The sequence below is a fragment of the Homarus americanus genome, unplaced genomic scaffold, assembly GCF_018991925.1.
Source record: "Homarus americanus isolate GMGI-L3 unplaced genomic scaffold, GMGI_Hamer_2.0 scaffold33468, whole genome shotgun sequence".
In the NCBI taxonomy this organism is placed as follows: Eukaryota; Metazoa; Arthropoda; class Malacostraca; order Decapoda; family Nephropidae; genus Homarus; species Homarus americanus.
In genome coordinates this window covers 1,963,338-1,976,545 of record NW_024714177.1, presented here as the reverse complement: position 1 = coordinate 1,976,545, position 13,208 = coordinate 1,963,338, and the positions used below count along the sequence as shown (strand labels likewise).

Below are 13,208 nucleotides of genomic sequence, written 5' to 3'. Positions count from 1 at the left end.
AAACCATTGTTTCAATGGGTTTTTGGGTAATTGGTTCCAGCTCACTGAAAATTGCCTAAATTCAACAAAAAAGGTAGAAAAGTTTATTTACTTTGAGGTGTGTATGTAGAAGGCTCCTGGATGATGATGTGAATTTGAAGTGGGAGGTGGAGGAGAAGCATTTTACTGCTTGGAAGGTGAGTCACCTTCAATGAATATGTCAGGAACCTCTGGACTGACAGATTCTCCACCATGAACATCCTCTCTCCTTCTTGAAGTGGAAGGCTGAGGGATAGCATCTTGTTCCCTCTGCCTTTTACTGAAGAAAGTGTTAATTGTGGTCTGTGGGGCATCTCTCCTCCTCACCATTAACTTATGTTTAAAGAAGACCACTGAGTCCTCAACATGACACAAAGTTAGTTCAGTTTTTTCCACATCTGGGTGCTTTGAAGCCAGTTCCCTGAACTTCTCCCAGTAGTAAATCACATCTTTCAACTCTTTAGCTGACATATGGTCATCACTTTCAATTTCCTCCTCACCACTGTCAACCTTTACCTGTAACATCTCATCCAGTTTCTTCAAGTCATCAGGAGTAAGTTCCTCCTCATGAGACATCACAAGCTCTTCCACATCCTCCTCCTCCACTTCAAGGCCCAATGACTGACCAATGGACACAATCTCCTGGTCCAACTCTGTTTCTTCCTCAAATCCCTCAAAATCATGGACTTCTTGATATTTACTAAAATAGTAAGGAATTTAAGCCCTAGAACCGATTAATGTATTGGCAGACTGATACTAAAGCTGGTTGACCGCCAAGTGCAAGCCAAAACTTGTTGAGGTCGGCTCGTAAGAAACTCGTTAACCGAGGGATTGCTCGTTAACCGAAGTTAAGAATCTTATGGGAGGTAACTCGTTAACCGAGGGATCACTGTACAGTATTTCACTGCCATGACCAATATCTATGATAAGGTATACTATTTAAATTTACAATGTTTATATAAAGGTAGATTGTCCACATTTACATATAAAAGTCACGATTTTGTAATGTACAGTTATGTAGAATTTTTTTAGGATAAATATGAAAAAAATCTTTGTACTTTTTATAGCTCACCATTGGCAGTGAATTCTGCTACATGTATGATGTGATTAATACCAAAAGTGGTGCCAAATGTAGCTCAGTTGCAGGAGTCAGAATTTGGGACCATACCTTGATTAGAGACTCAACATTATCCTAGATCAACATGTGACAACATCCACAAAGTCAACATTGGTGCAAATTGCCTCAAAATTGATCATGTGTTGTCATGGTAATTATTCATATACTAATAACACATAAGTTATTTCAAGAGTTAAAGAACACAATTTTTTTTTTTAGGGGGGTTAAAGAAAAAGATAGGATAATTATAGTCTCCAGTGGTAACTACACGAGTGCAATATTTTTACCCTGTCATGGTAATGGTGTGTGGGCAGGACTTACATCTACTCTTGTTTAAGAGACCATTTGCATTGTTAATATATATATGCTGATAACCACAAGGAAAGAAGAAAAGACGAAGTTCCCAAGCGCTTTCGTGTAATTCACATCTTCAGGGGTGAGTACAGGCTGTACTCATCCCTGAAGATGTGAATTACCCTGAAGATCAATTACATTATATATTATATATATATATATATATATATATATATATATATATATATATATATATATATATATATATATATATATATATATATATATATATATATATATATATATATATATATATATATATATATATATATATATAATCAACGACCTCACCAGCCAGGACTCGAACCCTAGACCTTATGCATGTGTCCAGGGAATGCTACCGACCATGCCACAAGGACACTAAAAGCAATCCTAGACTATGTTATATTTCACACAAAGCCTGTTCATCGAGCTGATGGCGCTGTGAACCTCCCATTCGGGATTGCCCTTGCCACTTATGTGGCACAGTCGGTAGCGTTCCCTGGTCACACGCATAAGGTCTAGAATTCGAATCCTGGCTGGTGAGGTTGTTGATTATATGTTCAAGTCTGCGTGTTATATAGACTAAAATGAAGTATATATATATATATATACACTCTTCATATTTATGGTATGTTTTATTTTAGGTTCATTTAGGTGGTTAAATTATACGTCTGTAAATGTATTACTACATTATATTATATATTTGTGGATTGCATCATTTTAAAATGAAGACCGTATTTCTGGAAATAATTGTAGGAATTTGTCAATGGAACGATGTGTGAATTGGTTGATGGTTTGAGAACTTATTACTTATTGCTGCCACAAGTGAGTTTACTGTAGTGTCACGATAAAGTAAAGTTTAGTTACGTAGCTTAACTGGCCTCCATACTTTGCTATTTGGCTTATGCTTATCCTTCCAACTGGCCAACAATTGCCACCTCCTCAATTTTCTTGGATTTTCATTGTTGTAGGAAATTCCTGGAATTTACTAAGGCAACTTAAAGGATAGTGCCAAATTGTCACTTTAGTGGCTCCAAAATCACCCGTGATTGGCAGCTTGTTTACTTTCCCTAGTCTTGTCAAGCATGGTGATATCTTTGTCCCTAGAGGCATGAATCATATTTATCTATGCTGACACTAAGTTTGTCTTTTTGAAAAATTATTACAGCGTTATGAACAGCAGGGAGCTGAAGACTTTTGTCTGAGGAACCTCCATGTTTCCAGAGGTTTTCTTTGGTAGGACATTCTGGCAAAGTCAACAAATTGAAATGGTTTCTACCTCAGGAGGAGGCCGTGTTTTATGTAAAGGCGGTTATTGTAAGGCGTTTTCAATACACGGAATAGCTAACGCGTTAGCTATTCTGTATGCGCAGACGCTGCTTTTGATTTGTGCACATGACACTTGAGCTAACACCTCCAGAAGGCGTTAACCTTTCGCATGGCCCAAGTGGCACAAATAGCTAACAACCAATCAACGATTTCTCCTGGTGAAAATAACACGGATCATGGTTGCTTATGGAGAATATTTTGATTAATATTGAAGAGTTGGAGGCATTTAAGGCAACAAAAAACTGCGATATAATAAAAATAATTCTATATACTACGGTAGTATATTGGATAGGACCTAAAACAAAGTGTAAGGCATGAAAGAATTGAAACGGATTGTGCCTAGTTGAAACCTGTTAGGCTCCGCCCTTTTTACATGGGTGCTGTCCGATTTCACTAGCCATTGGTGACTTTGGTGTAACAGTACAGTATTGATAATTACTCAAATATGATTAAAACTTTAATATCATTACTCATAAGATACTTTAAATAAGGGTGAAAGTTTTTTATAGTTCTGTAAGTGCAAAAATTAAGACATAACGAATCTGAAATTCGTCATATTGCGTGTTTATGTATGCTCACAGCTGTAAACAATGTAGCAGCGAGACGAGTGTGTGGTTTAAAGCTCCCATCATGGAGTCTGGACCACCAACCTTTACAACGGGCCCGATTTTTTTTGTTACACTGTATTCTTATTTATTGTTGACTGACTTTTTTCCTTTTTTGTCTTTCTTTTCATAATTTTCTGTATATTTTCTTCACTATTTCTTTCCGTATTGTGTCCAAATAACAGTTTTCCTAATTTTATTGTTTTCTGAAGACTGTGTTGTACAATAGTTATTCCCAAGACACAGTACAGTGTCTTATTTTTTTATGACAGTCCGGGAAAGCTAACGCTGGCTTGTTACGAACTGACCATAGTCCTTCCCAAAATATGGACTCTGAAAATAGTGTCAAATGCAAATGTTATGACAGGTGCTTGATAAATGAAACAGCTTTAAATTTGCAATTCCATTTATAAATTTATATAATACCTCTTGAGACAAAACCATTACAATTATACAAATTTCAAATGCATAATAAATCTTCATGTCTTAAGTTTTTTCTAATACAGTAATGTAGCCATTTTGTGATAGAAGATTAATTTTGCACAAGACTGGTACTTAAATTTAATAATTGAGAACTTCGTACTTCCACAAATTATCTTACGGCAACATTCCATATCGGTAACAATTCTCTATGATGTTGCTCACTTTCAATTTGGTACTAAACAAATACCATATGCATACCTTTCTTTAAAAAACTGCTTGAGAATTATTTTACTGACCATATCTTTATATTTCTAAGATACCAATTCAATTAAGACTATCAACAACATGAACTACTCAAATTACTTAGCCTATCTTAGTAAAATTTGTTTAAAACACATGACTAGCTTCAAATATTAACAAGATACTATGCTTTTTGTTTTCTGATGAGTGAGGTTGAAAAAGATAATATTTAACAAACTTTGTATTCTTTACATTTCTGGGTTTAAATTATAAATGAAAACATATATTGGACCATTTTCTTTATAAAAAATGGCATTTCCTGTATACTGACTGTACCTAATAATAAGATATCTTTACCTTACAGTAGCGCACTAAAGAAAGTCGGTGGAGCCTTCACAGATTGACTTGTGAATCCCTTGTTGCCCGACTGACTATTAAATTAGGTCCAAAAACCACCAACAGCTACTGCCAGGTTGTCCGTGTGTTCTCCTGGGATGTATTCAAACTTCCATAATAGATTTGTTACCAACACTGAAAATACAAAGCATAAACATTATATTAAAAAAAAGGCTTGGCAGAACAACAGAAGATAAAAAGCATTAGAAGTCAGATGATATCCACATAACTATTTTTTTTTTTTTTTTGTAAAATTGATCACTTTTTACTTTTTGATTTCACAATAATAAAGAGAGTACAGTACAGTACTCGACATTATCAATTCACATTATCCCTACCATGAAATGATGACCAAAACAATAATGCTGAACTTACTCATCTGTCCCTCAGTGATGGTCTCAAGGAGCTCAGGACAAAAGTGATCACAAGGTTCCCGAGGCACCAGCCTTATGCGACTCCAGCCTCGGACCTGACCAACCCAGAGCAACTCTGTCTGGAAATCAATCTGCAGGAGAAAGTACAGTACTGTATAATAGGAATCTTGTAATAGAAGGAACAGGTGAAAGGCACACTACAAAAAGGAGGATAGATGTCATAAAAGCAGTGATGAATGTGCATAACTGAAAAGCATGACATGTTTGCACTTGCTTCTGACCAACCTGAAATATAGCAGGAAAGGCCTTGCCAGTGTAGAATAAGTGAGTACACTGTAATACATAGAGATCATGAATCTAGTTTCAAGGGTTTTAGAGTTGAAACTTTCTCCAAACTTTTCAGAAATAACATTTTCACTCCTCGGATGTAATTCTCCAAACCAGGACACTTTGTTAGCATGCAACTGTGGGGGTAGGATATTGTTTTAGTTCTGTTTGTCTGCGTGTATATACTGTGTGTGTGTGTGTATGTATCCAAAATAACTCCAGGTCCACATGATAACTTCTTGTGTAAATCATATACTGCATTGCCATCATAATCTTTAAATCTAGATTGTCACTTTTTAGTGACAAGCTAAAGACCACAGCCTATCTACACAGTTGTGCATATATACCTACTATTATACAGTACTGTACTGGTTTTTTATGTAAATATATTCATTTAAAAAAAATTATTCTTACATCTACGTACATAAAAAATACGTACTGGTAGATAAATTGCTTACCTCTTTATATACCTTGCCCTTAAAATCAGATGATATGATAACCCAATTGGAGTCTGATAAGTCGACCATGTGTGGGATGAAGTAAGGGCGGCGGTAAATTTGTCTCAGGGCTTTTGCAGCCTTCTTATTGCAGTTCTCCCTGTTGATATAAAAACTCATCTTAATCATTTACCAATATAAAAAAAATGCTATAAAGTGGAAACATTTTAAGTTTGAAATCCTAAGCTTCTAATTTTCCTGTTACACTTGTTTTTTACCGTAGTCTTTGGCGATTATAGAATTTGGAGCTCTGTTCGTTAAGAGAATTTATTCCCTCATATACAAAAGTTTATGAACCTGTTGGAATAAATTAACACTGGTGTACAAGGCACTTGTGCTTTGCCAGTTCTGATGTTTTTTCTCAACAGGAGATAAGGCGACTAAAGTCAAAATTTCCACATAATGAGGATTTCAAATACTTGCCAATTATAGTAAAATCATTCCTTTGATATGAATCTGTTTTTCTTCTGTGTCTCAAGTACCGACCCCTGAAACAGGCAAGCGCTGTATTCAGGTAACTGAAGAGGCAGGAGTGTGACCTTTCTTTAATAGCTAAAGAGAGTTCCGACAGATATACCGTACAGTATAATGACCCAAGATTCGATCAGTTTAACTCAATATTCCTGAATATTCCCCTGGCTCTGGGTTTATATGGAAAACTTGTCTCTGGATACTGTAACATGGTATGAAATTATACACTGTCTCCAAAGAACACAGAGTATGTTTAGTGGTTACGGTCTCTCACGTCACTTCAGATAACCCATAGGTTATAAAACTTACCAATGGCCATACCAACGATGTATATCTGGATTATGGATTTTCTTGAGGAAGGTTCGTAAGTCGTCAGGACGAAGCCGAAGGTTTGAGGTCAGCTCACAAGGGTAGATGGTGCGCAGCTCCTCACTCAAGTACATCTGTTAAGTGTGTATAAAAATAAGCTATTGATGTAATTCATACATCAAATTACATTTCAGATGAAATAAACTGGTTTAGGTATTCTAAAGACATTCCCCATAATGGACTGTAGAAAAACTGGGCTATTTTTGTACTGAACATGATAAATACAGTTATGATGTACTAACAACACTCTCTTGCCTTTCATATTCATGAGTATGATCTCATTGAAGCAAAACAGTTTACAGTTTTGGTAGGTATAATTTATTTTTTAAAGATATTCTAAACTGTTTCCCCTAATGCAAGCTACAGTACTAGTATCTTTCTACTCTGCTCACTAATGACCTAGATTTCTCAAATTTATTACTGTACTTAGGAATGTGATAGACAAATCTCTCTTCAAAACACTGAACACATTACACATACACCATATTCTATATACTGTACTGTACAGGGCTTTGTAGAGTTCATACTTTTTAAAGGGTACTCACCTCTGTAATATTATCAAACCAGAACTGTTCAGTGTTCATGACTGGCCAATCGTCCATGGCATCCGTGACAATAAAAGGAATATCATTCTTCAGGTAATCTTCAGACACCACATGTGATGAAACATTAGTCAGCCGATCCACCTTGTCCAGTGATTCACATACCTAGAATGGGGATAATTAAAAATAATAAATATACTATAATATAAGTTCCATACTTTTATATTCGTCAATGAATTAACTATATGAAATTATAAAAGTTTATTGATGGTACGTATAATCATATTTCATTCACTTACGTATAAATAATACTGTACTGCACTGTACTTCATACCAAGTGTCATACTTTGGATTTTTACTATTCATAAACAACAAAGTTTATTTAAATCTTCCTGAATGCAAACTGTTACTTTATATAAATACACGTGCCTCTCAACTAATTAGCACATAAACTATGGCATATATTACTCAAACTAGATAAAAAAATAACGGTATCTTATAAATAATTAAAAGGGGGAGATACATACATACCTTGTAAAAAATTGGAGTCACTACAAATAATAAAAAAAAAACTTACGTTGCAGTCATCTTCTGTGAGGGCACGGCTTACATAGTAGGGGTTGGTGATGAAACAGTCAGAGTAGTAGATGCGTGACCAGTCCCATTTAGGCAACAGCTGCAATGTAGGTCGAGAACTTGACTTAGCCGAGATTACATTTGGGACAAATGAGACTGGTGATGAATGTTGGTACTGAGCCATGAGTGTGCTGATAACGAGAGTGTGTGTTGAAAGAAAGGTATGTTGAGAGACAGGTGTGTGTTGATGAGTGCAGGACAAAAGCCCATAAAACAAAAGCAAACTAGGACAAATACCCGGAAGTATGAATTTTTAAAGAATTATTTTTATTCTTTATTATTTTCAGTTTATAAACACTTCCCTGACATGTAAAAAATTACATTTATTGCGAGTATCAAGCACTTTTTTCAGCAGATGGTGAGTGTTGGATCTGTTGCAGGGAGAGTCATACGTTCGTCATTAAAACGTCAGAATTTCTCGCTATCCTGCAGGTAAGTAGATGTACAGTACACTATATTTAACAAGTTTCCTGATGTCCCTTTCTTAATAAAAGTGTTGTCTTGCGGGACGCATTGAAGTTTATATAATAATAATAATAAATATAAAAGATTTAATGCAAAATAACAATCAGTATAAAGGTACAGAAATTGTATATACAGAATATGAAAAACTTTTCTTCTTTAAAGTTCATTTTTTCTCATTCGTCTTTATCCTCAATACATTCTCTTGCCCTTTGTCACTTCTTGGTTCTTCCGATTCCTTCAAGCTCTCGTTATCACTTTCTCCCCTCTCGCCCACCCTCCGTCTGCTCACACCAGATTATGCCGCACCTCCTGGTTGAGGGACCTAACCCAACACACCAGTAAGGGTGACACTCCACTCTCCCGCCCCACCAATCTCGCCCCAAGACACGGGCCGAGCTGTTACAACCACCAAGCCAAGTGGAAAATAAAGACAAGTTTCCATTCGAATCCCATTTACAAAAGTGAACTCAATACTGGCCAGGGAGGCTCACGGGAGTCTGTGTATTGACGTCCTGTGCTCATACGGTCACACCCGATTCACAATACTGCACAATCTAACTGAGGACTCACAATCGAGATTCATAGAGGCTCGCATAGTACAGAGATTCGCTCATTGTATGGGGATTCGCAAAGTATGAGGGACTCGTATATTCTAGTGTGTTACATATTACAAAACACAAGGACAAGTTTATGGAATAGTTTAACTTGCCGTTTTATTTTATCACTGAGCACTCTCACTCTTATCTTCCTCTTCATTATGCTTTCGCTTTATCTCCCCTCTCACGTTCTCTTATCCCTCACTTACTCTTTCTTACCCTAACTCACTCACTCTTTCTCTTATATTGTGTGCGCGCGCCAACAGTTTTTACACTTGACAAATTCACGCCTTGATTACATTAGGGCAGGCCAGCTTCGAACACCAGGTGCAACCATTATTTAGTACTTACCAAGAGGAGGCTGTGCCGGAACAACACCGTCGCCAGCTTCTGCACCCACGGTATCTGTCCACACAAAACTACCCAATCAGTAATTATGATAATGAACCACGAGGGAATATATATAACTATGTGTTGAGAAACCATAAACAGTATTGTTACACGTGGATCACATTGAAAATGTTAAAACTGAGCAAACAAATCAAAGAATTACTGTACAAGACCAACTACAGCAGATGCCAAGTTATACCCAAAATCCAAAAGCGACTAGAATATTTGCAACTTTACACTGTAGTGGCTGCTCAGTTTGTTGAAGGGAAAAGCCAGAGGTGACTTAATACAGGTAACTATGTCAAATATTAGATCAAGATTACCGGGGTAGCTGTTTCATGGAGGTCACTGCATTTTAAACTATGGAATCTTAACAGTACAAGCCTTAATATTGCTTTAAAGTTCAAACTAAACCAACACATGCTGGTATATTCAAGAGTAGTGCAGTACCAACCTATACGGTGCGCAGCAAGGATATGACCGACCAAGAAAGTTGATAAGTGGTCAAGAAAGAATGTAAAAGTAAGTAAGTGGGAAAAATACCTGAAGCAGTAGGTAAAGCACCAGCAGGAAGACCAGGAGGAAGCCGACGCACTTGGCCAGTTTAGCTGCCTTCTTGCGGAGTTGCGCCCGATTTACAGCCTCCACCAGTGGCTGCGTCACTGCCTCCCACTCACTCTTGTTCAACTGAAAGAAACAACACAATTTAAATGTAACATTGCACCATTTGTTATATACTGAAAGGACATGTACACTGTACAGTAATAGTAGGTAAGGCCAGTCATCAGATAGTCATCGATTTCACTTTATAGTGTTACCAAGACTGTTCTAGAACTTGTAAAATCATTAAAGCAAAGTAAGTATCTTCTATTAGCACTGCATTATGTTTTATTATTTACTTGTGGAGATACTTCCTATTTTAGTTTTGCCTTTTAAAGATTATGACAAAAATTATTCTTTATTTTCCCCATCTTTAATAAATTACTTATTATATTTTTATGACAATTTCTTAACTTTCTCCTTGTACACTTGTAGGACAAAAACATAGTTAAAATATTTATTGGATTTTTTAATGAAACTATTATTATTTATAAAATATTTCAGTGCTCTACAACACATTTATGAGTTTGACCATGAGCAGTTTTTCTTGCCATTACTTGATAAAACAAAATGCATTACCCTAAATTTACAATTCAAGCTAACAAGACCTATTTCAGAGTGACGTTGATGATGATATTACGAAGTACTTTTCTTAACGTTTAGAAAATATTCAGATAACGCCGGCAGACAACTAAACTTCCCTGAGAAGCAAAATTACTTTCATCTCGGTGTGGATGGCACGAAAGTGAATGGTATTGACACGAATGATAAATCTTTGTTTTATACACGTTAAAGTTCTGAGTTTTAAAATACCTTTGGAATATTGTATGGATATTAACAACCTTGAAACAATCGTGTGACATACTTTAAGCATATTGTAATTAGAAACGCGTCGTGCTTATATTCTTAACGTGTGCCTTGGGCGCAAGCCTACTATTTCAATCACAGTACTGTGGAGTAGGTTTAAAAAATAAGATAAACTAAAGAATACACTTCTTATCTATGCCCAAAAACAGACATATTTTGCCAAGATATATCCTCAAAACCACCTGTTACTTGACATCTCTTAAAAGGTTTTATTAATGATGTTCTTATCCAATCGTCAAAATTCCTTACCCAAAATTTTAAATGCAATGTTCAGAGTTTGTATAATTGCAATATTTAGAGTTTATATATGTGAATGGCGTGCAGTTGAGATTAAAAGAAGCTACATATATCCTTGATGACAAATGAAAGTCAGGGTGTACACCAAATAACGGTAAACGCGGAAGAGCATAAAGGACATCGGGTTGTGCAAGAGAATGGGGCACGTATGATATTGTTGCTATTATAACTCACCCCTTGACGTTCCAGCAACTCGTACAGCGTCATTATCTCCTCATTTAGCAAGTCCATGGTTTGCTCCTCCGTCTTGCCCGTTTCTTTATGCTTAGAGCGAGATTCTCTTGAAGATGGTGGTTGTGGATCACCTCCCATTATGATTACTCTCAAGATAGACTTGTCCCTCCCAGTGTGAAGGACGTACATCCACTGCTGTGTGCCTGTGTGGTGTGGAGAACGAGTTTGACGGGAAGCTTCGCGTCACTCGCTAACTGTGCCAGCGCTGCCGGCCTGTTGCCAAACACTCAAGTGGGGTGTAGTAATACAGTAATTTATTTAAATTAGCATTACTACTTATGTAAATGTTGATATTGTTTAATAATACGATCCGATTCATATAAATCAAAATTATGCGACTAATAATGGGTTTTGTTTTCTAACGAAAATATTATGTTGTAAATCGAGTGATTAAAAAAGTTGACTCTGCTTTCTGTTAAAACGGACTTGAGTATTGAAACTCTCTCTTGTATACCAATTTCACCTTTTATATGAATAACGCTTAATTGAAAGTCTAGAGAGGAAAGGCATTCATTTTAGTTTATCGTACGGCTGGCCGTGTGATAAACCAGTTGCAGGCACTGTGGATTGATCAGTAAGTCAGTTGCCTCATGTACGATAGAGATGCTGTAAACTACACAAAAATCAGTATGGTACTTATACCATCGGGTATCTTTTCATTTTAAACAGTAAAGTAATTAAAAGGTGAATGCTGCCTTAGTATAGAATATATACAATAAATTTTGTTATATATATATACATATATATATATATATATATATATATATATATATATATATATATATATATATATATATATATATATATATATATATATATATATATATATATATTTAACTTCAGCAATGAACTTGTTACGTGGAAAGCGTAGTTTCATAACGAAGAGGAGAACCAGAGAAAACACAAACATCTTAACTAAGTTGGGTTTCTTTAATCACTAACGTTTCGGAAAAATCATTTTCCATCACCAGAGCCTAGAAAACAGAGCCTAGGCTCTGATGATAGAAAATGATTTTTCCGAAACGTTAGTGATTAAAGAAACCAACTTAGTCAAGATGTTTGTGTTTTCCCTGGTTCTCCTCTTTGTTATATATATATATATATATATATATATATATATATATATATATATATATATATATATATATATATATATATATATATACCTTGACATGCTAGTTTGGCGGACAATTTTGGTCTCATTATGCACATTATTTAATGCTTAATGCAAAGGAAATAGTTTTTTGTGGAAACGCTAAAAGGGTGTTTTTTCAACTTCCGAGTTGAGAATAACACGTGGCCATTTGGTAAATAAGATATTGCTGGTAAACCCAGGATATTCTGAGCAACTCTGAGGCAGTCTTAGATATTTTACATGAATGTTAACCTCTAGTAATGCAAAACACCCAGAAAACCACAGGAGTGTGTCTGCTCTTCTCGTTCTATCCATCCTCCTCCTCTATAAATATACACTATTTAAAAATTTCCTTGAATTTACATCCATATTTTTAGATATAATTCAGTAAATAAATATTTTGTTTTAGTTGTAAGTGCAGGTATTGGAACTGCAGATATTCATTCGATTTTAAGTAATACAATCCATGTCAAAAGGATACCTACTGTAAGGTGAGTGTGAAGAATAATTGTTATCATTGAGTAAAGGTTCGACCATCCCAGTATGATCGAATAAAGTGCTTCAGGGGTTCGAAGGATCGAGCAAGTGAGTCACTGGGACAGTGTTTCCAGGTATGGTGATATTTTGCTAAATTGAATTATTTTTATTCGCGTTTAAAGGGAAATTTCGAGATTACGCGGTTTTGGGCTGGTTTAGGGATTTTATGAATAGACCTAATATTAGTATGAGCCTACTTCATAGAAAGAGAGAGAACATTGCGGTGACAGGTGACCACACACACACCTGTGTTTAAGCTTCTGACAGTCTGGCTTTGCGGAACCTGAGCTAATAAGAATGGGGCTAGTAAAATAAGTAGCATGTAGCTAGTTTGTCATTGGCTGAGATCATACCACTAAAATGAAAGAGGAAACAGGAGGCAGTGAGGCGGCGATGCTGGACCTATG

At 35.9% G+C, this 13,208-nt stretch overlaps 1 protein-coding gene across 1 annotated transcript; it reads right to left on the bottom strand.

The window, feature by feature from the left end:
* Positions 1–3,793: 3,793 nt before the first annotated feature.
* On the bottom strand, positions 3,794–11,311 carry LOC121876610. Its single transcript, XM_042381881.1, has 9 exons — positions 11,070–11,311; positions 9,675–9,818; positions 9,093–9,146; positions 7,622–7,720; positions 7,048–7,209; positions 6,443–6,576; positions 5,624–5,762; positions 4,840–4,969; positions 3,794–4,599 (listed from the first exon to the last, which is right to left on the bottom strand). The coding sequence occupies exons 1-9, from the start codon at positions 11,256–11,258 to the stop codon at positions 4,508–4,510; spliced, it is 1,143 nt and encodes a 380-aa protein (XP_042237815.1). The 5' UTR covers positions 11,259–11,311; the 3' UTR covers positions 3,794–4,507.
* Positions 11,312–13,208: the final 1,897 nt, after the last annotated feature.

What these genes read in the sequence shown, in the direction of transcription:
- LOC121876610 (XM_042381881.1), bottom strand. Translation starts at nt 11,258, where the DNA reads ATGTACGTCCTTCACACTGGGAGGGACAAGTCTATCTTGAGAGTAATC. An exon ending in TCCGGCACAGCCTCCTCTTG is followed by an intron (nt 7,721 to 9,092) that starts GTAAGTACTAAA and finishes CCTACATTGCAG; the next exon opens with CTGTTGCCTAAATGGGACTG. An exon ending in GGTTTGATAATATTACAGAG is followed by an intron (nt 6,577 to 7,047) that starts GTGAGTACCCTT and finishes CACACTTAACAG; the next exon opens with ATGTACTTGAGTGAGGAGCT.